The 25,909-nt window shown below is 50.4% G+C and overlaps 1 protein-coding gene across 1 annotated transcript; it reads right to left on the bottom strand.

The window, feature by feature from the left end:
* Positions 1-212: 212 nt before the first annotated feature.
* TIMM50 (translocase of inner mitochondrial membrane 50) lies at positions 213-25,279 on the bottom strand. Its single transcript, XM_081961500.1, has 11 exons — positions 25,010-25,279; positions 23,937-24,078; positions 23,351-23,382; positions 13,257-13,278; positions 9,235-9,293; positions 8,745-8,864; positions 8,300-8,404; positions 5,863-5,961; positions 2,150-2,306; positions 1,528-1,634; positions 213-819 (listed from the first exon to the last, which is right to left on the bottom strand). The coding sequence occupies exons 1-11, from the start codon at positions 25,241-25,243 to the stop codon at positions 718-720; spliced, it is 1,179 nt and encodes a 392-aa protein (XP_081817626.1). The 5' UTR covers positions 25,244-25,279; the 3' UTR covers positions 213-717.
* Between the last annotated feature and the right edge of the window lie 630 nt (positions 25,280-25,909).

The raw sequence follows: 25,909 nt of genomic DNA, 5'->3' as shown, positions 1-25,909 counted from the left end.
CTCCCTCCCTTCTCGAACGGATGATGTTCCCCACTGGAGTCATCAAACATCTGCAAAGAAACCACCCAGCTCAGAGAGCACCAAGGACCCCCCAGTCCTCCTCCTCTTCTTGCTCCACTCTGAAAAATCCCTCCCAACACGGATGATGAAACATCTGCAAGGAACCCCCCCCCCCGAGGGCCCCCGAGGAGACTGACGTAGCAGGAGCATCGTTCTTATAAAGATGGCCATTTATTTGGAGTGAGCCCAACATTCCTTTCCATTCACCCCAACAGGCTGAGCAACGGCACCGTCTCTCCCCCGACGGGAACACGACAAGAAGGGAGGAGAGCCACTGGAGAAGCCAACTCCTCCTCCTTCCCTGGCTGGAGTTTCCCCTCCTTTTAGTTGCCGCTGCAGTCAGGCCCATTTCCTGGGTAGGTGATGGCTTGGCCCCCCGGCCCCCCCGCAGCCCCCCCCTCCCAGGGCCGAGGGACCCTTTCACCCACCAGAGTCTTGGTCTCAAGAAACGATGTTGCTGCCGAAGGGGGCCTCGGGGGGGCAGGGAGTGGCAGGTTGCAGCCCACGATCCATGTCCAGGTTGGGCCGAAGTCTGTGCCCCTCCTGCTGCAGCCTCCCCAAGAAGGCCCCTCCCCACCAGGCCAGGGGTCCGAGGGGCAAGAGCGGCTGAGAAGTCCATTCGTGGATGGGGGCGGCTGGTCCTGAGGGGCTCCAGGGTCACTGCTGCTTGGAGCGAGGCCACAGCCGGCTGGCCAGGGCGCCCAGGAAGAGCTGCTGCTTCTTGTGCTGGGTGAGGTCCGAGAGCCGCTGCTGTTCCTCCTGGGAGGGGCACAGACCCCGGCACTGCCATCAGCCCCGCCATGCATCCCCCTCCGCGGCCCACCCGGGGGTCTCAGAAGCCGTGGCAGCCCTGTGTCCCATCCCCCCCCCCCGAGGGATTAAACCAGGGGTCTCCAACCTTGGCAATTTGAAGACCCCTGGACTTCCCAGGATTCCCCAGCGGGCATGATACAGGTAGGCCTTGACTTAGCCCCGTTTATTTAGTGACCGTTCACAGTTATGACGGCACTGGGGAAAGTGGCTCATGACCATTTTTCAGAGTTGGGACCATTGCAGTCTCCCCAGGAGGGTCGCCTGAGCAAAATTTGCACGCTTGGCAACTGGCAGGTACTGGTGACGGCTACTCTGCCCTGGGGGGGGGGGGGTGTGTCACGCCATCCCCTTCTGCGACCTTCTCAGCCGTCTCCCAACAAGCCAGTCGGTGGGGGAAGCCGGATTCACTTAATGACTACAGGGATTCACTTAACAACAGTGGAAAAAAGGTCATGAGAAGCAACTCATTTAGCAACCGTCTTGGTCAGTGACAGAAATTTTGGGCTGCACTGTAGTTTTAATGCAGGAGAATCTTCGTAGCTCAGGACTGACCCCAGCTCAGAGACCACCAAGGACCCCCTGTGAACTGTGGCTGTACGCCAAGGACGGCCTGAGATTCCCCGTCCCCCTTCTCTCTCTCTCTCTCTCTCTCACCTGCTCCAGCTGGGACTGCCTGCGTTTGAAAGCCTCCAGCGGATCTTCTTCCAAGGAATAGTTCTCCAGCACAGAGCGAACGTCTTCCACGCCGTTCATGGCGATGGCTGCAGACGAGAAGGACCACAAATGAGCTCCGGCCCAAAGACCGGGCGAAGCAAGCAACCCGACAGACTGGCTTTCTTGGCACAAGCCCCTCTCCCTCTGCCATCTGCACCTGGGATCCTCCAGGACGAATCCTGGCCAGGCAGGGGCCCCAAAGCTCCCTCTGGATCTTCTGGGAAATACGGCTGGGAAGGGAGAGGGCTCAAGGGGAGGGCCTCCTCTGGTTCCCCTGCTGGCTTCCTTGAGACCGAGGCCTCTGCTGGCTTTTTTAAAGGTTATCACAATGTAAAATATAAATGGGAATAAAGCTAGGGAAAGAGGGAGGGGGAAAGAGGGGGGGAAGAGAAGGTGTCCATTTCCAAATTTTTTCAGGGCAATCAAATACAAAATAAAATAACCACCTCCTTTTTTAAAAAAGAATGTGCCAACTTGACAAATGCCAGACATGGCTATAACTACAAATGGCGTTAATTGGCGGAAACCAACATCCAAAGTTCGTGTTTTGCCCAGGGCTCACTTTTGAGGAAGGCCGAGAGGTCGAAGAGGGTGCGGTCGTCAGAGTTCCCGTCCCACTTCTTGAGGGCCAGGCCGTTGAAGGGCTGCAGGTGGAAGGCCTCCTTCTTGCAATCCACCACCACCACCTTGGACGGGTCCCTGTTCAGGCAGGAGATGTCCTGAGGGGAGCAAGGAGAGCAGCAGGTGGAACCTCTGACCATTTGTGCTCCATCCGTCCATTCATCCTTCTCTCTCTGTCCTTCCATCCGACCATCCATCCATCCGATTAATCAATCTTTATGTCTTCTCTGTCTGTCCATCATCCATCCATCTATCTATCCTCTATCCATCCATCTATCCATCCATCCATGTCATCTGTCTGTCCATCCATCCAACTTATGTTGCCTGTCTGTCTGTCCATCTGTCTAGCTATCTTTCTATCATCTATCTATTCATCCATCCATCCAATCAACATGTTATCTGTCTCTGTCTATCCATCCGTCCATCCGTCCAATCATCCATCATCATTCAACCAACCTTGGTAACTTTAAGATGAGTGGACTTTAACTCCCAGAATTACACCCAGCCAGCAAAAATGATCTCTCTCTCTCTCTCTCTCTCTCTCTCTCTCTCATCTCTTTCTCTCTCTACTTTTAAAACCGCCCATCTCCTTCCCAGAGAGACTCTGGGTGCTGCACAGATAAAACATCAAAGCATAAACAGGGAATACACAATTGAAAGTGTAAAGGCAAGGAAAAATATAAAATGACTGGGGAAATTAACTCGGGGGGGGGGCTTTTAGGGTGCTAGCCAGCCCTGTGGCCCTGAGCCCCCTGTGGCTCCTGTAGCGCTTTCAGAAAAGTCCAGCTGGATGAGCAAAGGAAGGGAGCCAGAGAGTGCGTGCGCTTCCCCCTCCTTCCGTGTGGGCCAAGGGCATTCAAAGGGAGTCCGGCCTTCGATGCTCCTGGCAGGGAAATTCCCACATCCTTCCCCCATTTTCCCTCCTGCCTCGTTTCAATCGAGTTCAATTTGGAGAAATTCTGTACAATATTTTTCGTGTTGAGACTCCTGGCTCATGCAAGGCTGCATCGCGAGTGAGGTTCTTTGGACCGGATGCAGCCACTATGTTAAAATGACCTTTTAAAAAAATCCTAGTAATGAACTGAGAAGAGAAGAGAACTGTGCAGAGAAGAGCAACAAAGCTGACTAGGGGACTGGAGACTAAAACATAATGGTTGCAAGAACTGGGTAGGTCTAGTTTAATGAAAAGAAGGACTAGGGGAGACATGATAGCAGTGTTCCAATATCTCAGGGGTTGCCACAAAGAAGAGGGAGTCAAGCTATTCTCCAAGGCACCTGAGGGTAGAACAAGAAGCAATGGGTGGAAACTAATCGAGGAGAGAAGCACCTTAGAACTGAGGAGAAATTTCCTGACAGTTAGAACAATTAATCAGTGGGACAATTTGCCTCCAGAAGTTGTGAATGCCCCAACACTGGAAGTCTTTAAGAAGATGTTGGATAGCCATCTGTCTGAAACGGTATAGGGTTTCCTTCCTAGGCAGGGGGTTGGACTAGAAGACCTCCAAGGTCCCTTCCAACTCTACTATTGTATTGTATTGTAAGTCTATAATCACTCACACACTCCGCTTGATTGGAGAGATGTGCTTACTGTCTGAGCTTTAAAATAAATAAGGGAAATTATAAGCTCAGCTTTTAAAGAAGCGATGTCTACTTTTTCATGTACAAAATATTCCAAGGTCCCAGGCTCTAAAGAAAACAAAACAATAAACTACAGATTCCACACAATGATAGGTAACTGGAAGTTAGTCATTAAGTCCTTCAATCAATCAGTTTTCTGTGGGATTGTCAACCCCCCCTCCCCCCCCCCTTCCCATTCACTTTGGTTGCCTTGCTGGATTAGAGCAGACTTGGCTGTTCAACAAATCGCTCCGACCTCCAAATCTTTATTTTCAGTACAAAGACAAAGCTCTGGGAAAGAACTGGGAAGAAATCTGCTCCCCCTCCTCCTCCTCCTCCCCGGCACAGTAGAAAAGGCCTCCTTTCAAGCTATCTTTAATTGCCTGGCCGGCTTCTTCCTTTTGTATTATTTATCATTTTATCATAAAAGATGAAACCAAACCAGAAAGACAAACAAACAAAACAAAACAAAAGCATGCATTCAACAGAACGACAAAAAAAGAAAAAAATAGCGTACAAAAAAAAAAGCTCCAGAAAAAAGTGATGAAATAAATCTAACATTTAATATGTAGGATCCACCTGGCTGGGAGAAGAGAAGAGAAGAGAAGAGAGGAGGGGAGGAGAAGAAAAGGAAAAGGAAAGAAAAAAGGATTTGGGCTCAAGTGTCTCTTTTTCCATCTTTAATGCAACCGCCCCAGAGTGAGGCTGCTTCTCCCAGGAAGACAAAACCTCCCCCCCCCCTCTGCCCCGCAAGGCTTACTTGGGGAAGGGGGGGGGGGGAGAATCCAAACAATTAAGATAGGGAGAAGGCTCCCCACCAGCAGCAGATGGGAGGTGACGGGGGGGGGGGGGCAGAGCAGAAGACAGACAGAAGGCAGCTTTGACCCCCCCCCCCCCAGTCCGAGGGAGCCCAGCAGTTAAGCCATCCTCCCTCTATTGTGGAGAGCTGGCCCAGGGGACTCGCCTTGTGGAGCACGTGGCCAAGGCAGCTGCTGGCTCATCCAGAGAGGCAACAGGCAGCGGAGGTCGAGGGGGGAGGCATTCTGGGATGCCAAGAGTGGGCCCCAAGGGCAAAAAAGGCCCGGGGTCCTCAGGGAGGTTTGGGGTCCTGGGAGGAAAGCCCTGCGGGACTCAACGGAAGCGAATCCTCCAACTGTGCATTTGGGAGACGGAGCAGCTGAGCTCCTGGTCAACCACTTTGTCTAGTGGTTATAAGGTGCCAGGCTAGAAAGTGGGAGAAGGGAAGTTCTAGTCCTGCCTTAGGCATGAAAGCTGGCTAAGTGTCTCTGGGCCAATGACCAGGAGACAGTGAGTTCTAGTCTCACCTAAGCCCTGGAAGCTGGCTGGGGGATTTGGGCCACGTGATGGTGAGTTCTAGTCCTGGTTTAGGCATGAAAGACAATTGGGTGGCTTAGGGCCAGCCCCCCCCTCCCCCCCCCGGTCTCTCTCAGCCCAACCCACCTCACAGGGTTATGATTGGGGCAAAATAGGAGGAGGGCCTTGGATTGGATATGTCCGCTGTGGGATACAAATAAATAAATAAAATAAAATAAACCAATTCTCAGGGATGCTAATACCCAGTTACTTGTGTCCCTGCTGTGTATTATTCAAACACCAAAGAGAAAGCCATCTTGTCATTCGCTTAAGAATCGTGGTAAGAAAGTGTGAAAATGGGGCAAAACCCCACGTAACGCCTGCCTCGCTTAGCGATAGGAATTTTGGCTCCACTGTGGCCGAGGACTCTCTGTGCCCCGATAAATGTGGAGAATCTACCGCACATCGTAACAGGACAGCCAAAGCCAGAATCAGAGTCCCCAAAAGCAGCCTAAAACCAATTAAAAACAGCAGAAGGCAAAGAAAGAGGAAGGGCAGTATCCTTGTTTCCCAGGTATCACCTCCTTTTCAAGGGGCACAGGGATTTGGCAGGTCTCCTCCTTTGGCTCCTCAGCTCCGAGCGGCTGTAAAGCCACCGCAAAGGACCCCTGGGCCCCTCCCACGCGGGGCCACGCGGCTCTCCCGACCGTGCTGCAGCCCTACCTTCACGTGATGCCCATCCATGTAGCGCGTGGCGTCTCGGAAGAGCCGGTAGGAGATGAAGCCGTGGGGATCCACGCTGTCGATGAGGGGGAAGGCTGTCTGGGAGAGGAGAGAGAGAGAGAGTAGGCAGGAGGGAATGACCAGCCAGGAACGGTTCTAAAAGGACTTCCGAAGATGGCGAGGGAGGGGCCACCAGCAGCCTCGGCTCAAATGAGTGAGGATCTCTGTGCGCCAATGGGGGGTTCCAGATCCTGTTCCAACCGGACGCGGGCAGCACGCGCATGCGCCTCAGCGCCTCCGCGAGCCTCCACGACACTCCAGCTGCTCAGCGGAGCATTGCGCAGGTGCTGTACGCGCTGTGCGTGTGCGTGGAAGCAGCGAAGACTTAAAAGACTGGTGAGGAGTACGGTATCCGGTGCTCCGGGCAGGCTCTGGTACCTGGGGCGTACCGCCTTCAACCCGCCACTGCTGTGCGCTGTCAGGAAAGCCCTTTGGAGGAGGGTGCAGAGCTAACCCTGCGCCTTCCTTCTTAGAGAAGTTGGATCACAGTGGCTGCACAGTGAGACGGGCGGCATATAAGTTTAATAAACAAATAAGAATAAATTAAGTCAAGCGGGAGATACGCTCATCACCCAGGCGGCAATATTCACCCACACCGGTTAAAAGTGGCAGCCCTAAGCAGAATGTCTGCGACCGAGGTCTTCAAACGTGGCCCCTTTAAGGCGTGTGGATTTCAGCCTTGCTCTCTGCTGGCTGGAGAATTCTGGGAGTTGAAATCCACACGTCTTAAAGGGGCCAAGTTTGAAGACCTCTGACCTACGAGGACCCTTAGACTAACTAAGACATTCTTACAATTTCTCAGCTGTTGGTCAAGCAGGGGAAACCAGGAAGTCCAGGCACTTCAAGTGAATAGAAAGCTTTACGCTCTTCACAAGAATCTGAACTACTAACGGTCAAAGCAAATTGGCGGCAGAGAAGAGTCAGGGGAAGTCAAGGGGGGCTGGAGTGAGATCTCTTGTGGGCACGAAGGGACGCGAGACTGACGATGCGTTTGATCCCTCCCTCCCTCTGTCCCTCGGACTCAGCCTGGTCGCCTCCTACAGGTAGTCCTCGACTTACGACAGTTCACTTAGTGACCGTTCAAAGTTACGACGGCACTGAAAAAAAGTGACTGATGGCCATTTTCTACACTGACGGCCATTGCATCCCCATCCCCATGGTCATTGGATCAAAATTCGGACGCTTGGGAACTGAGTCATATTTATGACGGTCGCAGAGTCCCGGGGGTCATGTGATCCTTTTGCGACTTTCTGACAAGGAAGGACAATGGGAAAGTCAGATTCACTTAACAACCGTACTAACTTAACTACTTAACAACAGTGGTAGGAAAGGTCATAAAATGGGGCAAAATTCACATAACAAATGTTTCACTTAGCAACAGGAATGTTGGGGCTCAATTATAGTCGTTAAGTTGAGGACTCTCTGTATTCTTAGATTATTCAGAATATTTAAGATATTCTCTTGACTATGTATGTTTTCTCAGGGGTTAACAGAGAAGCAAGGAGCTCTTGTGAATTGTGACCTAGCTGGACCCCAGGAGTTAACTAAGTGCCCAGAAGGCAGAGGTGGGTGCTGGGAGCCTTTTCCCTGAGTGGCTCCTGGCCTTGGGGGTGAAGACCGGGGTGCTGCTTTCTCCCCAAAGACAGGCCCACTCAATTAGCACAGCAATGCTTCGGATTCAATAGGCTGCAAGGCGCAGGGAGGGGGCCATTCTCATTCAAATGAGCCGTGGCACGCTCCCCGGGAGAGACCCCACTGCCACCACTCAAGCGTGAGAAAGGAGGAGCGTGGAAGGGAGGAGAGGGTCAGGGCTATGGGCTAACCAGCTGTGCTAACCTTCCCCTCCTTCCCTCTCTCTCTCGATGGCCTGACCTGGTCTAAGGTTATCCCCTGTGGTCACTCTGCATCTGTGTGGCCAGCATGGGCATTGGACACAAAGTCCGGGCCGGCCTGAGACAAGCTGGAGCCCCCTTCCCTTCCTTTGCTGGGACTTTCATGCCCAGTTCCCCCAGCTGGGCACAAATCTCAGTTCAGTCATACCTGGAACAGTGTTTGCTGGTCCAGCAGTGGTCGAAACTGTAAGGGAGTTTTAGCTAAAGGGCAACTTTAAGGCTTGGGGACTTCAAACTCCCAGAGTTCTGGCTGGCTGGGGGATTCTGGGAGTTTGAAGTCCACAAGTCTTAAAGGTTGCCCAGTTTGGAGGCTTCTGAACTAAAAGAATCTATTCAGGGCTTAAGTTAAAAATAAATAATAGATTTTAATTTCAATAGAGGTGACAAGTTCATTCTGCATACTCAAAGCCTCTTTCAAACGGGGGAGAGAAGAAGAGCCGAGCACCGCTTGGCCAGCTGGCAGGGCCCATCCCTGGAGCGCTCACCATGCCCGTCTCTGAGGTGAAAATGACGATTTCGTAGAGAGGTGCCAACTGCTGGAAGAGGTTGTCGATGCCCGGCCTCTTTTTGAAGCGCCAGCCAGTCACTAACTGAGGACAGGACAGAGAGAGAGAAGAGAGGCCTTGAGAGAAAGCTAACACCAGCTAGGCAGAAAGGACAATTATCAACTAAACCCCATCAGTCCCCGGCAGATACTCTGATGCTTTTTCTTACAGACGTTTCATTAACTCGGTAAAATCACCCTGCTCCCTTCTAACCCTGATGATGTTACCTAGTTTGGTAATGAAACGTCTGCAAGAAAAGCACCAAGCCCCACACAATTCAAACTGTTGATAGGTGGGACAGTGTGTCAACCAAGTGCCTGTCGTGCCCCTTGGCTCTGAGGGGAATGCGCTGCCCCCAACCCCAATTCCTGGAAAGGATACAGACCGACCATTCAGGGTGCAGGAGGACATCGGTGAGTTCGATGACCAGGGTGTAAGGCGGCTGGTAATACGGTTCCTTCAAGGGATCCGGCAGCAACTTAGGGCTGGTGGGCTCCATGATCATCTGGAAAAAGAAACCGAGGCCATCAGAAGAGGCGAAGGGGCAGAACGGGTTGGGGGGAAAGAGTGGGATGCTATGTTTTTATCCCTAGTTTGGACCAAGAGGGAAAAAAATTCACCAGGATTGGGTAGGAGACCAGAAAGCTTTAAAGCCAACTCGCATATAAATTCATTATGGTGTCGTTTTTCATTTGGGAAAATTTGGAAAAAAATCTAAAAAAGAGAGTTGTCCAATCTTGGCCATTTTAAGATCTGTGGACTGTGCAGGCTGGCTGGGGAATTCTGGGAATTGAAGTCCACAAGTCTTGAAAGTCGCCACGTTTGGACACTACTGTTCCAAAACCTCCCTAAAATGGATGAAAGAGGACACTCACCTGACTATAATCTTTGAAATACTTGTATGACCTTCGCAGCTGTTGAAGGATGACCACATCTGTAAGCCAAAGGGAAGAAAACATGTTGCAGAACCAGGGAAAGCACCTCTCCTATTGCGGATGGAACCTGGATCCCAGACCCATTACTCTGCAGATCCAACCTCTAAATATAACCCGACAGGCACCCAGTCCGATTCGCTTTTCGCTCCTGGGTGCTGGCATGTACAACGGAAGCTGGTTCCAAGCTACAAGAAATCCCTTTTAATGCCCTCAAAAACCAGCAGTACGATTTCTGCTTTTTAAGCAGGTATTTTTCTGGGCAGGGAATGAGGGAGCCGCTAGCATTTAAAGCATCAACCTTTATGCTTTGTGGTCTCAAGTGGAATAAAAACACAGGGGGTCCTAGACGTACCACCAGTCTTTTCGTGGCCATTCCAAGTTACAAGGGTGTTTAAAAAAAAGGTGACATGACCAGTCCTCACATTTAAGAGCATTGCAGCATCCCTGTGGCCATGTGACCAAAATTCAGGGGCTTGGCAATTGATATGCATTTACAACGGTTGTAGCGTCCGGGGGAGGGGGGGGGTTGTGTGATCACCATTTGCGACCGTCCGTCAGAAGCAAAGCCAAGGCGGGAAGCCGCATTTGTTTAATGACTGCTCTGCCCACTTAAACTGCAGCAGCGATTCATTTAACAACCATGGGGAAAAGGTTGCAAAATCAGGACCGACTCACTTAACACCAGCCTTGCTTAGCAAAGGAAATAATGATCCCAAGTGTGATCGTAAGTCGAGGTCTACCTGTGAGTCCCCAGAAGGAAGAAAGGGGGGGGGGAGAAGAAGAAAGAAGTACATTTGGGGGCCAGTGTAGTTCCTGAGCTGAAGACGGACTCTTTATCAGCCATGATTCCTCAAGGCTGCAGCTCCAACCTGGTTTCTTCTCTGCCCCCCCCACCCCCCCAAACCCTCTGATGTTGCTGGAACATATGTGGGCTGCAGCGCTACCCCCCCCCCCCCAACACACAAGGGATTCTCCGAGGACCAGCTTGCTTAAGCAGAGGTCAGGCTGGGGAAGAAAGAGCGTGTGAGCGAGACCGCAGCCTCCCACCAGCCCTGTTAAGCATCCCTCCGAGATTACAGCTTCCCCATTTCAACCGCCAGGGTTATTCAAACAGAAGCTCCAAGTTAATCAATCAAAGGAGGCCTGTTGAATGGGGTGTAATTTGGGGCACATTGTTATGGTAATGGGAGCAGAGCAGCTGGGCTGGAGGAGGAGGAGGAGGAGGAGGAGGAGGAGGAGGAGGAGGAGGAGGGGCTGGCGGGTGGGGCGAGGATTCCTCTCAACTGGAGGGAGCCTTGGTGGAATCCCAGGAAGAGGCACCCTCTCAACCCCCCTCCCTCCCTCCCTCCCAAATATTGAGCTGCAGCAGGCAGAAATGACATTGACATGAATCAATCAGAATAGAGCTGGAAGGGGCCTTGGAGGTCTTCTAGTCCAACCCTCTGCTCAAGCAGCAGAGCCTCTGCCGTTTCAAACAGGTGGCTGTCCAGACTCTTCTTAAAAGCCTCCAGTGTTGGAGCACCCACAACCTCTGGTGGCAAGCTGTTCCACCGGTTAATTGTTCTCATTCTTAGGAAGTTTCTTCTTAATTCCAGATTGCTTCTCTCCTTGATTAGTTTCCATCTGTCGCTTTTCTTCCTGCCTTCAGGTGCTTTGGAATATAAGTTGACCCCCTCCTCTTTGTGGCAGCCCCTCACATTCTGGAAGATGCTGTCATATCACACTTCATCCCTGGGAGGTTTTAAGGAAAGGCTGGGCAGCCACCTGTCTGAAATGGCATAGGTTTTCCTGCTTGAGCAGAGGGTTGGACTAGAAGACCTTCAAGGCCCCTTCTGGCTCTTATTCTGACTAAAGGTGATTTTTGCAGGAAAAGCTAAATAACCTCTCAGCTTTGGTAAGGGATTCTTTCATTCTCCCCTGAAAGCCTCTGTGAATTAAACAACCCCGGAAGGAAAAGAGCACACCGGGGTTCCCTGCCAGGTGGGCAGCTTTTCCCACCAAGGAGAGATGGGTTAGCTGAACATCTGGAAGGAAGGGAAAGGTGGGGAGGGGAGGAAATGTATGGGGGGGGGAGGGATGACAATGAAGCTATGCCTTTTAATATGCCAGCGCATATGCCTGGATGAAAGGAGCCGAGGAAGGCGGCCTTTTGCGCCTCCCCCAAAGAAACTCCCCCATCCGCCCCGGACCCCCCTCCCCACTCTTGTCCGAAGCGTTCCACCACAATCTGCTTTGGGGAAGCCGCGGCCAGGTTCCATCTGGCCCTCTGCCCCACATGGCAACTCCTGCCCCCCCCCCTCCTCCCGTTCCCAAAGCTGAGAATACGACGACTCTTCCGTCAGAGCGAAATGGATTTACGTCTCCCAGGACAATGTGGCAGAATCCAAGGTGGGTCGGTCACCGGTTCAGACCAGGTTTTGTCTTCCGGGCTTTTGGACTCGTGCTGGAGCCCATGCTGGCGTTCCCTGGGTCCTGATGACCAACCCAGATTGGATTCTTCCTTCAATTTTGCAGCAGGCCCCACCTTTTGGGGAAAGGGAAGCTGGAATTCTCCAATGGGGCATTTCGAATGATGAAAAGAGCCACTCCCTTTATACAATTAATGGAAGCTTAACAAAGAGAGACACGATCGGGGAGGAGAAAGAGAGAACAAGGAAACAGCGGAATGCTTGCCCTCAGAAGCTGTGGGTGCCCCATCCTTTACAAGAATAGACAGGGCCACCATTTGACTGGCATGGAATAAGGCTCCTGCCTTGAACAGGGGGCTGGACTACAAAACCAAAGCCAAAGTCCCTTCCAGCTCTAGAGGTCTATCATTCAGCTTTGATACTGCTCCTCTCCAACCAACTCTGAGGTCAACCGATGAGAGTTGTGCCATCTGTGAACTTGGCGATGCTTAACCTCGGGGCCTTTGAGATGGCTGGACTCCAACTGCCAGAGTTCTTATCTAAGGGGGTCACCAGACCTTATAAAGCAGAGGTCTCCCAACAGGGCAACTTTAAGACTTGTGGACTTTAGCTGGCTGAGGAATTCTGGGAGGTGAAGTCCACAAGGCTTAACGTTGCCAAGTTGGGAGGCCCCTGCTTTAAAGCAAAGCAAAGAAAGATGCCCCAACCCCACCTGCGGGGCCAATGGGGAGAAGCCGTGGCAGAATCTGCTGCAAAAGGAGAGACTCTGCAACCTCCGAAGCAACCCAAAGATGTCAAGACCCCAAACCGGCTTCCCCAGCTGCCCCTCTCGTCAGAGGGACATCTGGAATGCTCGTGACATGCTTCAGCCACCCTGGGGACGCGCCACCCCGGCCCCCTCCAAGGTCTTCAGTCTTCCCCATTATCCAGGGATGTTGGCCTCCAGCTATGTGCGAGGGCAGGCAAGGAGCGGGGGAGTGGGGGGGGGGGAGACCCTAGCTGGTTTGAGGGACAGAGCTTCCTGTCCTGCAAAGATCTGCCCCACCGTCTGCTTTTGAAAAGGGGCCCGTTGCTTTGGGGGCAGAAACCCCCTCGCCGTGCAGCCGATGGCAAGGGGAAAGCGATTCCGGTTATTTCTGCCCGCCGCATTAAAGGCATATTCACTTTTTGAAAAGGTGATTAAGAGCCGAGGGCACCAGGTCACAGCTGCAGCGACCCAGCTTCTGGTTCAAAGAGCTTAATCCCTTCGCAGAGTGGTTTCTAGCGCAATTCAGCGGAGGCCGGCTGGACCCAGCCTAGGGACTTAGACAGTGAAACATATTGATTAGCTGAAAAATAATTTCTCTTTTTGCTCTCAAGAAATGCAGCCAGGAGACTAAATTCCGCAACTGCAAATAATATGCAGTAAACATTCCAGTTGTGTTTTCCTTGGATAAGGGTGGCAACTCTAGATTTACTTCGGCAATCCCTTTGCTCCCATTCTTGACCCTCAACTCAACCTGCTGGCCGGAGCCCATCAAGGAAATTTTCAAGACCCCGGTCTTGTCTACTTACCGTCATCAAATTCATCAGGAATCTGAAAGAAAAAGAGAGAGAGAGAGAGAGAGAACAATTTATCGGTGGAGATTCTCAGTCATCCATAGTTGTCCCAAAGGTGCTTTTGAGAGAAAACGGTGTGTTTATTTTGATTCCAAGGGGACACTGCATATCCCAAAATGGGGGCAGGGAGGAGGGAACAAGAGACACACAGCAACACACCTGTCTGTCTGTTTATTTCTAGCCCACCTTTATTTTTACAAATAAGTCAAGGAGGTGAACCTATCTAACACTCCTTCCTCCTCCTCCTCCTTTCTCCACTATAGCAACACTGGGGTAGTGTTGGTGTTGGGCTGAGATAGGGGAACTGGCCAGGTTTACGTGGCTGGATTTCATGACTAAGGTGGGACTAGAACTCCCAGTCACCTGGTGACTACCCTAAAGTCACCTAGCCGGCTTCCATAGCTAAAGCAGGACTAGAACTCACCACCTCCTGATAATTGGTCCAAAGTCACCCAGCTGGCTTTCATGCCTAAGGCTGGACTATAACTCCCTGCCTCCTACTTTCTAGCCTGGCGCCTTCACCACTAAACCAAACTGGCTCTGCAGCTGCCTTCTCCAACCCACGTGGCACCGCCAGATGTGCTCAGATATAACTGCCCTCATCACACCATGAGGGGACTCAGTTGGGAAAGGCTGCCTTAGGGCTGCAGTGCTCAGGGTGGAGCGAGAGGCAGGCGGGTAGCTGCTACCATTCCTTTCCTTCCTTTCCTGTGTACAAAACGTTCCTGGGGGCAGCATCGGGGCTGCGACTCCGAGTTCACACTGGCCAGGCAAACAGGTCAGCGGAAGACTGCCCAGGTCAAAACAGATGGCAGGAAGGAAGATGGGATGTGGGAGGCCGTGTTTAATTGGGGGATAGCTTTATTCCCATGCAGGAACCTAATTTAATGGAAAGGAAAGGAAAGAAACCCAGGATATGATGGAGACTCAGACACTGAGGGGGGAGAGGGAAACGATGCCTTGGCCTAACACAGGAATTCACCACCAGACAGAGGAGCTTTGTTTGTTTGTTTGTTCTCCAGGACTCTTTAAGGCGTCCAAACCTGGCCACTTTAAGACTTCTGGACTTCGACTCCCAGAATTCCCCAGCCAGCAGAGCCCATTCTGGGGGTTGAAATCCACAGTGTCCTTGCTCCAGTGTTCCTGCAGATGCTCGATTTGCAACAGTTCATTTAGTGATGGATCAAAGTCACAACAGCACTAAAAAAAGGGACTCGCGATTTTCACACTTACGACCATTGCAGCATCCCCGTGGTCACAAGATCAAAATTCGGGTGCTTCGTATTTATGACGGTTGCAGTGTCCAAGGTCATGTGATCCACTTTTGCAACCTTCTGACCAGCAGATTCGATGGAGAAGCCAGGTTCACTTAACAACTGCAGTGATTCATTTAACAACTGTGGCAAGAAAGGGTGCAAAAAGGGGCAATATTTACTTGACCAATGTTTCACTTAGCAACAGAAATGTTGGGTTCTGTTGTGGCCATAAGCCGAGGACTATCTGAACTGAATGCTCTGGGGAAAAAGAAGTGGTTTGTCCAGGTGAGTTTCGATGTAAGGCAGGTGAGAGGGGGCTCCTGAGCAGCCCCTCCTAGAGACCCACACGTGAGCATGGGGCAGACGTGAACCTTGGTAGCTCGGAGCCTTGGGCTTCACAATCTGCCAAAGGGACAACAAGGATTTTGGGGAGCAGAATCCTTGACCGAATGCCCTCACAAGCAGCCCCGGGGAAGGAACAAGGACGTGTCTGGTCAGAGCGAGGGGCCTTAGCCATCTTCTTCCACAAGCAAGCAACCCTTATTGCGCTGTTTTTTTTAAAAAAAAACAACGTGGGTGTTTGCACAAGCCATGGGTTTTGGTGCACCAGCCAAATGGCCTTCACACCTCCAGACTGGACTGTTGTGGCAAAGGGGTAAGAAGCAGCTCTTCTGTGTCCCCAGCCAGCAAGTGGAGATCATGCAGGACCCTCGGCCCAAGACCCTCCAGAGTCAAAGCAGCTTTTATAGGGTGATGCTCGACCTGGAAACCTCCTTCAATGTACTGGACCAACTTCATTCGCCTTGAGGCGGACCCTGGTGGAAACGATTGCAGGAGAGAAGGAGGAATTTCTTGACAGGACAATTAATCGGGGAACAGAAGCTGCCTTCAGAAACCATGGATGCTCCATCACGGGAGGTTTTGAAGAAGAGACCAGACAGTCACTTATCTGAAATGGTATAGGTTGTTCTGCTTGAGTGGGAGGCTGGACGAGAAGACCTCCAAGGACCCTCCCAGCTCTATTCTGTTCAATATCACTTCTTTTTCCTAGCCTGCCTTAAACTGAAGGCTGATTTTGTGTTCAGGTTAAAACTTAAGAAGAGCCACTCAAATACCCAAAGGTTCAAAAGCTGCCGAAACAGAGGTCCTTCGGATTTCTTACCACCAGAGTCTAAATAGTTAATGGCACCCACCATTGGTTGGCCAGCAACCAAATCACAGTCACCAAGCAATATACAACTAAAAACGGCAAAAGGAAAGCGAGCCAACCACAGCCATCATAATAAACGGATGACGTCGTTCCATTCTTCCCAGGCCGTCCCAAACAATTCAAGTTTCAAAAGGCTTACGAAAAGCCAGGAGCCAATCTTGTTGTTGCAAGGTGGGGCATGCGTGCCACCCCCTGTAGAGGACCCCTTCTGAGGATCAGCACCTGCAAACCTCAGCCCCACCAAAGTGGGGGACCAAAAGCAGGGCCTGCCAACCTTGGCAACTTTAAGACTTACGGACTTCAACTCCCAGAATTCCCCAGCCAGAAGCTTTTAAGATTTGTGAATTTCAACTCACAGCTGTGCTGGGCTGGCTGGGGAATTCTGGGAGTTGAAGTCTGCAAGTCTTACAGTTGCCAAGCTTGGAGACCCCTGCCCAAGAGGAATGAACAAGTGGGGGAGCAGGAAGAAGAGAGACAATATTTTTTTAAAAAATGGGCACCCCTTTTTATAACAGACCTGGACCCCCCATTTCTCTTACTGATTTCAAAGACCGCAAAGGTTTTTCGCGTTGTCACCTACCAACAACGGCTGTGTTATTTCCTTTACTCTTTTACAACTGAGAGTGGCGCAATTTGATTCAGATTCAAAGGAGGCAAGAATCAAAAGTGGAAAAAAGACAGCGGAGGGGTGGCCAGTTTGTTAAGCAGCACTGCTCGAGTACGGATTTAATCTGCCCGCAGCCAACTTGGAAGGTGCTGCATTTCAGCTTTGCAAAGTCTGTTATCTTTGGGTCAAAATGATCCCACTCTAATACTCTGAAGTGAGGCTGAACCAGCTCTCTCCCCAGAGCCCAGGAAGACTCGCTGGCTAATGCAGCCTTTCAAGTCTGCCTGGTTTTGAAAGCACCAGCTGTTTGAGCCCCAAAGACTCCCCCACACAAAGTGACAATAGGTCTTAGTAGATCTTAAAACAACAATGGTTCCCCCCCCACCCCATCTGATCGTGCATGAGTGCGTGAATACAGAGCCATCCTATCAGGACAGCAAGAAGTTTATTCTTTTCAGCTACAGGTGCAGAAGGAAAGCAGCTGTTGGCTTAAACTGCAAAACCCTTTCAAGGAATCCGGATGGCTTCTAAAACTCCTCCGCTCCAACCCCGGCAGGGCTGGGATCAATCCCACGGCAGATACTGTTTACAAAAGGACAGGGCGATGGTTTTAATCATCTCGGGCTCTACCTTCCCAAATGCTCCTGGACCGAGGGCCGCGTGAAACCCAGCTAATCCCTGGCTGAGGGACACACGCCAGTTCACGAGCCATTGTTCTGTTTTACTTCTTGGGCCGCGAAATTTCGGATTATGTAAAGCGAGGCGGAAGGAAGAGGCCAAGACGAAGAGACGGAAAAATGCACCAGTCAGAGCCCAAGGCCTGGCCTGCTTTGTTCCAGGCAACGGAGCATCAACTTGACAGGGCAGGAAACTGAGGCTGACAATGGAGAACAGGCCGTGTCCGACCACACAATGGCAGCTGCCTGGGGGGGCTCTTCCCCTCCCACCCGCCTTAACCAAATCCAGCCACCGCTGCCAGATTTACCCAACTGACCCGTGTCCAAGTTGGCTTCATCTGCAAACTTGTTAACCGGAGGACATGTGGAGCTGCTGCAGAGATGCCGTCTCGAGGGAAACAGGGCCCCTCAATTGGGCCAGAATTTAGGGTTCCCGATTTCTCTTCTGCTGGTCTAAAGTCTTGCAAAAGAACCACGCGGGGACTCCTCTCGACTTGCGGCCATTTGTTTAGGCACTGAAATTAAAGGGACTTGGGACTGTTTCTCACACTTACAACCGGGGCAGCATCCCTGGGGCCACGTGATCTGGAATGCAGGATCCGTGCAGGGACACCGGAGCACAGTCAACAAGGGATTCCATGCAGCTGAGAAGTATCTCAACCGAAAAAAAGTCTCCCTTCCCTGCAAGTACTGAGCCCTGGAAGCAACAGCGTTGTCTGTCCCCACTGCCCTCCCTGCCATCCGGCACGCAGGACCCAACCGGATAAAATGGTTTTCCTAGGGATACGTGGACTTGGAAGCCCAGAGGGGCCCGGTTGAATTCAGGAAGGAGGCAGCCGTGTGTAAAGCAAATATCCCTGGCAAATCAGCTTTAATTTCCAGGGAATGTCGTTTTCTCTGCTTTCTACCAACATCTCAGTCAGAAGTTTGAAGCTCAACGGCCCCACCTGGAGAGAAAGAGCTGGGATATCTACGTGTCTTAGACACTGCAATCCTCCCTCCAGAGGCCCACATCTGCTAAACGAAACAGACTCTTGAACACAGGAGTTTCTAAGAGGGCGAGAAAGGATTTCATTGTCACTGTTGCTAAGTCGTGTTCAACTCTTTGAAAACAATGGACCGCAGGACCCTCTGTCCTCCACAGTTTGCCCAAATCCACGTTCATTGCATCGATGACACTATCTAACCATCTCCTCCTCTGCCATCCCCTTCTCCTTTCGCCTTCCATCTCTCCCAACATCAGGGTCTTTTCCAAGGAGTTCTCTCTTCTCATTTGGTGGCTGAAGTATTTGAGCTTCAGCTTCAGGATCTGTCCTCCCAAGGGAGAGTCAGGGTTGATTTCCTTTCGGAATGACTGATTGGATCTCCTTGAAGGACAGGGGACTCTCAAGAGTCTTCTCCAACAACCAGAAAGGACACGAGGTTCCAAAACGCCAGCCCCAAATAAAAGAAAGAGTCAGGAACACACCACTCAGCTCCCTATGCAAAGCAGAATCAGAATAGAGCTAGAAGGGACCTTGGAGGTCTTCTAGTCCAGCCCCCTGATCAAGCAGGAGATCCTATCCCTCCTCAGACAGGTGGCTCTCCAGTCTCTTCTTAAAGACCTCCAGCGATGAAGCACCCACAACGTTTGGGGGCAAGCCGTTCCACTGGTTAATTGTCCTGACTGTTAAGACGTTTCTCCTTAATTCCCAGGTTGCCTCTCTCCTTGAGAACAATATCAAGGCATTCTCCCCAAACGTCCAAGAGGCAATGAGGGTACTAAGAAGCAGAAGGGCTTCAGGATTTTCCCAGGGTGGCTCACTTACTCTGCCCTAAGCACGGCTTTTCAGAAGTTGCCAACGTTTTGTTTCCAAGACTGAGGCCGGGAGATCAATGCAAATGGGGAGAGTGAGAAAGGAAATTTGTAATAAAAAAAGATCAAGAAGCCTCTTTGAGCGGCTCCACACTTCTCAACACACGGAAGCCAAAGAAAAGCGTGGGAAAGAAAGGAAGATCAAAGCCGGGGGCCCTTTTGCAACCACTTAGGCCGAAATGGGCCCAGACGGATCCCCCTGAGCCCAAGCGATGCCATGCGACTTGCGGGAAGTTGTGAAGTGTGCCAGCCGGGGTCCTCAGACCAGGCACATTTGCCATCACGCCTCACTGTGGCCATTCGCATGAATGCGACAGGCAGGCTGAGAAAGGGTCATTAGCCAAACCAAAGGGGCCTTCTTATGGCCCCAGAGCAGGACGGAAAGGGGCAGGCGGGGAGAGGCAGGGGCTACTTCAAAGCAAGGCCATTTGTAAGAATTCTAGACATCCGGCCCCTTTCGCTTTCCCCCCAAAAGAGGGGCTCAGGTTTGAGACACACATGTCCAACTTAAGACTATTTGAGATAAGCTACCGATAGAAGAGAATATTCCACATCCACTTCTATAAGAGAATAACTTACGTAAGTTCTTTACTTACTCTAGCTAACGCTGTAATTATCTCTCATATTAACAAGATAATTCTAGGGGAATTGAGCTGGATTACCATACATCTGCTAATTATCCAAAACATAATGGGGACACAGGAGCTGAAAAATAGAGGTTTCATAAGGAATCGTTCGGACACAGTTCTCCCTTCTTAACATTTGATTTTGAAAGGGGAGGCGGGGGGAGAGAAAGCCCACTTAAAAGCCAAACATTTGTAACTATGCACTGGGAATGGGGTGGGTCACCACAACATGAGGGTAGTTAAGGCATCAGGCTAGAAAGCGGGAAAGTTAAGATCAAGTCCTGTGCCTTAGCCAAGAAAGCTGGCTGGGTGATTTTGGGCCAATCACCAGGAGATGGGAAGTTCTAGTCCTGCCTTATGCATGACTTTGGGCCAATCACCAGGCAATGGTGAGTTCTAGTCCACCTTAGGTGACTTTGTGCCAATCACCAGGTGACGGTGAGTTTGAGTCCCGCCTTAGCCAGGAAAGCAGGCTGCATGAGTCCAGCCAGTCTCTCACTGTCAGCCCAACCCACCTCAAACAACATTCACAAGGGGGAATATTTTTTGTCAAAACAATAAAGGCGGGATCCAAATAAGTAAATTGAATAAACGTCCCTTTGCCTGCACTCAAGGGGAAAGAGCTAAGGCAGGGGCTCCGTGCTCCAACCTGCTTCCTCCCCACGGAGACTACTTCTCAGACAGTTGCCAATTGTGCCGGAATTGTGCTTGTTAGTGCAAACAGCCCAAAGCAGATGGCATGTGCCGGCCATAAGCTGACCCAAAGCCCATAACGGTGAGAAGAAACGAAGGCCCAGGGGCAGCATGAAAGGAACGTGCTCAGGTTTGGGTGACTGATGGGGGGCGGGGGGAGAAGGGTCATTCACCCAGGGTGATTTAAGAAGTCCTCTCTTCCTCTGGGGTAGTGCAGTATGATGTCCTCACCTCCGAGGATAATTCAGGTTGTTGTTTACAACAAGGTGAAGAATGGCAGCTCCTAACTTCAAAGCTGCCAGTATAAGAGAAAGGCAATCAGGAAATCAGGGCCTTAAAAGAGGTGTTGGGGATAGTGGGTGGGTGTATTTTAAGTCTGCCCTTCAAAATGCCTCAGGGATGTGTAAAGCCACTAGCAATTCACACTTTGTTTCCTCAAGGGCACTTGGGACTTGTGCTACAGATCAAAGAATCTTCCCTCATCTGCGTGGCTTGCAATTCACACCAAGGGAACCAGAGAGCATCTCTTTAGGAATCAACAATTAAAAAATGACCCCTGTAAGATAAGTGTGCCGGCTACAGAATCCAGATGCTGTCACCCCAGACAAGTTTAGAAAGCACCAACTTGGGGAAATAAACAGAAAAGACAGATCACAAATTTAAAATGTAGAAGCACTGTACAACTGCAGAAGCTGCTTGCATTTCCCTGCTCAATAATAAATACCTTTTATAACAAAAATGATGCTTAAAGATTTAGGCTGCAACGCTTTGTACATAATTGTTGCTGAGGGGGTGGGGAGGACATTTATGCACACATGCTGAATTCTATTGTGGTATTTTGTTTTTCTGTGTGTGTATTTCAACAATGTCGATAAGAAACTAGACTGGATCAGGTGAAAGACGGAAAGGATAACGAATACAAAAAAACCCTCCCTTCTGTATTGATGCCAGGATCAGACCATAGACAGAGCTGCAGTCACTACTGACCTAAGATTTTGTTAGATTAAAAAAATCATCGAATAATGCAGAATGGACAAGCATAATATCAACTTTAAGCACTTCCCTCTTTCCATCTATTGTGCTGAACAAAAGGCTAAGGACATTGTTTCCCTGAAATTCACCCATGAAAGAACAAACCCCACATCTGGACAAAATGTTGGAAGCATGAGAGAAACTTTCTCAAGCAAATACAACCTCATCACAAATGTGTAGCGCTCCCCTGACGTGCAGGCCCTTCCCTCTTAGCCCCCCCCCATGACAACAGGTACATCAAGCGCCCATCAGCCGGGACCCCTTTCACACATCCCTGGCAACATGTGCCTGCTGTAATCAGGACCACAAAACATCTGTGGGAACTTGGCTTCAGACTTTTCCCCATGGCCTGTCCTAGGCTGAAGGCTGAGTTATCATGTCACAGGAAATCATCACCCAAATATTGTCTCGGTGGCACAAAAGAGATTTGGGAAGCTGGCCTGATTACATTCTGTGCTCCGTGAAAGGGAAGCGTTTTTTCCTCTTCCAAGTTACGATTGGCTATTCTGCAAGTTGCACATATTTTGTTCGGAATCGGGATGAGGAGAAACGGAGCATCCCTAGAGGTATTTTGTAGAAGGAGGCATGGCTATTTGCTAGTGTTTGTGTGTGTGTGTGTGGGGATATAAAAGCTACAAAAACGAGGAACAAATCATCACAGATTGTACAGGAAAGTATAAGAGCAGCAGTTTGGTCTGGTGGTTAAGGCTACAAAGCGGGAGACGGTGAGTTCTAGTCCTGTCTTAGGCATGAAAGCCAGGTGGGTGACTTTGGGCCTATCACTCTCTCAGTCAAACCTGCCTCATAGGATTGTTGTGGTGAGGAAAATAGGAGGAGAAAGGTGTATTGGATATGTTCACTGAGTTAAATTTTTAAAAATAATAAAAGGGGGATACAAATAAAATATAAATAAGAAAATACCGGTAGCCATTTTTCTTTTTCGACAATGTATTAAGCAAAGAAAAGCAAATTACAGGTAGTCCTCAACATGCGAACGCAACAACGGGACCAGAATTTCCAGGACTAAGCAGCACTTTGTTTGGTAAGCGAGGCCTGATTTTAAGATCTTTTTTTGCCATTGTTAAGCAAATCACAGTGTTTGTTAAGTGAATCAACACAGTCGTTAAGTGAACCTGGCTTCCCCCCATTGATTCTGATTGTTGAAGCTGGCTGGGAAGGTTGCAAATGGCGATCATGTGACACACACACACACACACACACACACACACACACACGCGCGAACAGTGCCACCATTGTAAAGACACGCTGGTTGTCAAGTGCTTGAATTCTGATTATGCCACCCTGGAGATGCTGCAGCAGTTATTCCTGCTTGTCAGCCACTTTTTTCAGTGCCATTGTAAGTGGAACATTGCAAACATGCCACTAAGAGAGTCACCACTCACACAACCTCTTTCTTTCTTTTTGCAACTGTGAAGTCCTGCTAGGACTGCTGAGCGGGCAGATTTGAGGTTGGGAGTTTGAGCTGTTATTTTTGGAGCTCAGCAATTTCTGCCACACTCACTGCACAAGGCCAGTGCTAGAATGCTGGATGTCAACATGGAATAAATGGGCTCAAGTCTAATCAAGGTCTCTTGGTGATCTTGAAAAACTTCCATTCCCAGTTGTGGCCTTTCAGAGCTGCTGCCATCTAAAGGACCAACCACAATAATGAAAAACAGATGATTGCTATTTTGGAAGCTTACCTGCAAAGGAGTTTTTCTCTACAGCAGGGTGGTCTAACCTTGGCAACTTTAAGATCTGTGGATTTCAACTTCCAGAATTCCCCATGCTGGGGAATTCTGGGAGTTGGGGTCCACAAGTTTAAAGTTGCCAAGGTTAGACACGCCTGCTCTACAGTGATATATAATCCTTGTGATGTTGGCTTTCATCACATTTCATCGTTTGCTTTTCCTAGTCAGTTTTTACCAACACTAAACTTATTTGGAGCTCAAATTAATCTTTTCTGTGCTTCTGATAAAACAGGCTACAACATCTGACTTTACACTGCCCAGAATCTTCTGAACACTGAACGACCTCTAGTGGCAGCCACCTAGTTAACAAGAAAACTTCTTTTAGATAATAAGGCATCCTACCTTCGCACCATTTTCATCCACGGAATTACGACCTGACGAAAAAAGAGAAAGGGTGAGTGAGTGAGTGAAAGAATGAGAAATATTTGTCAACAATGAGAAATAGGGAGCCATTTAATAGCCTGGGGAGATGTGCATATGAATCTTGAGGATCTCACCCCATCACACTTCCTAGCAGTAACGGAACTAGGTTTAGGATAGAGAAATAAAACTACATACAATTCTTCCCATCAATCAATCTTCTGGACTGACCAAAGAATCACTAATGCCAACAAAGAAGATCCAACCAGTATCTTAAAGACTTAAAACAACCATCTTGGCAATAAACTATTCAACTCTTCACCTTCAGAGCACTGTCATGTATATTTTGATTTCAAACAGAAACAGAACATCAACATATCAACTCCATCAACATACACACTGTTAACTGGAAGATATTATGCAGAGGCCTGGTCCCAGGGTACAACTGCAACAATTCAGATTGTGGTACCAATCATAAGCCAGAGAACAGAACTTCGATACAATGCACTGACCGGTACTGATTTTATCTTGGGCTTGCCATGAAATCATAGGCTGAAAGCTGACTTACCAAAGATGTAGATAATTGCTACGCCGTTGCCAGCTCCGAGAAGGCCTACTATCTGCAGCAGTCTCTTTGTATAGGCAGGGTTCTGCTTTTTCGTCTTCTCTTGTTGTTCATCGGAGCCTTTCCCATCTTCTTCTCCCGTTGACTGGAAGGGGAGAGAGAGAGAAAGGGCTAAATGGAGGCAGGGCACAACTGCAGAAACCATGTACTGGTAGTCCTCCACTTATGACCACAATTGAGGCCAACATTTTAGGTGGTGAGACAGTTGTTAAGTGATTTTTGCCTCATTTTACAATCTTTCTTATCAACATTAAGTGCAGCTACTTAGTAACATAGTTGATAAGTGAATTTGGCTTCCCCATTGACTTTGCTTTTCAGTCACAAAAGGGGATCCCGTGATCACATGATCACTGCAACCATCATAAATAAGAGCCAGTTGCCAAATGGCTGAATTATGGTCATGTGACCACCGTTTTCACACGGCCCACCGCAACGGTTGTAAGCGTGAAAAACCGTCATATCATTTTCCCCCCCAGTGGAGTTGTAAATGAATCTGGCTTCCCTGTTGACTTTGCTTGTCAGAAGGTCGGCAAAGGTAGCTTCTTTGTGACCCTGGGGACACTGCGACCGTCGTAAATATGAATCAGTTGCCAAATGGCTGAATTTTGATCATGAGACCATGAGGCTGTGGCAAGGGTCGTGAGTGGGAAAACCGGATATAAATCACTTTTTTCATGGCCATTGTAGCTTTGGTCACTAAACGAATGGCTGTAAGTCGAGGACTACCTGTACTTTTGAATGAAGGGATGCCCAACTCAGGACTTCAACTCTGATGCTCCCTGAAGCTCCGTCTCTGAGCTCCCCCTAAGGCCGGTGGGCGTCTGGTCTGCCCCTTCTGCACTGGCCTCACCTATGGCTAACCCTCCGAGCTTCCAGCAGGCGAGGCCGGAAGCCCCAACCCGGGCTCTCCGGCCCCTGAGGCTTGACCCTTGCGGAGGCCCCATGACGGCCGCCCAACCGCCACGGGAGGGTCGCGGCGGCCCCCGACGGTCTGGGCTGGCCTGCCCGGCCCTCACCTTCTTCTGCTGCTGGGCCACTTCCCTCAGGACGGCTCCGGTCAGCCCCGGCCCCGCCGCCTTCGCCTGAGGAGGGACGCCCGGCGGAGCCCCCGAACTCCACGTCCGACCGGGCAGCGCCCAGGCGCCGCCCCGCTTCCACCGCCGGCAGCCACCGCCGCCCCGCAGCGCCCGCCGCCCGCCTGTCAGCGCCGCCTCAGACAGAACACGAGCGGCCGCCACCACCGCGGACATCTTTGCTCGGGGGCGCCTCTCGCGCCTGCGCCAGCCCTTGCCCAATCAGGAGCGAGGGGGCGGGGGTGTCGGGGGCGCGCTTCGGCGGGGGGGGGGGAAAGGAGGCGGCCAATCAGAGAGCGAAAAGCGGACTTTCCTTCCGCAGCATCCATACTTGCGTAGCCGGACTGCCCGCCCCTTCGAGCGCTTCGCCCAATCACAGAAGCAGGATTTGTCATGGTACCCAATCCGCGAGCCAGCTCTACACCGCCCAGGTTTCTCTGACCAATCGTGACTCAAGGGGGCGTGAAGACCCGCGAAGCTTTTATTGAAATAAGCGACCGCAGTTCCCATTGGCTAGAACGCGAAAGGGCGGGATCTTTTCTTCCCTTCTGGTCTTTCCGGAAAGTGGCAAGGTTAAAGAGCCGCAGGGACAGCAAAGCACGTGCGAAGAGCAAGACACGTGCCTTTAAAAAGAAAAACTGAAACCAGCCCTCGATTTTCACACGATATAGAGCCAAAGCTTCCACAGTTAGCGCTTATTGCATCTAAATACTTATTAAATTAAAATTTTTATCTTATTGCTTTGATTATAAATTCACCAGAATTGCCCTAGTTGAGTTGGGAAGCATGGATAGTCCTTGACTTACAACAGTCCATTTAGTGGCCGCTTGAATTGCAAGTGAC

This window comes from Natrix helvetica, assembly GCF_964273705.1.
Source record: "Natrix helvetica genome assembly, chromosome: 9".
In the NCBI taxonomy this organism is placed as follows: domain Eukaryota; kingdom Metazoa; phylum Chordata; class Lepidosauria; order Squamata; family Natricidae; genus Natrix; species Natrix helvetica.
The sequence above is the reverse complement of the archived record's forward strand: the minus strand, read 5'-3'. Positions and strand labels throughout refer to the sequence as shown.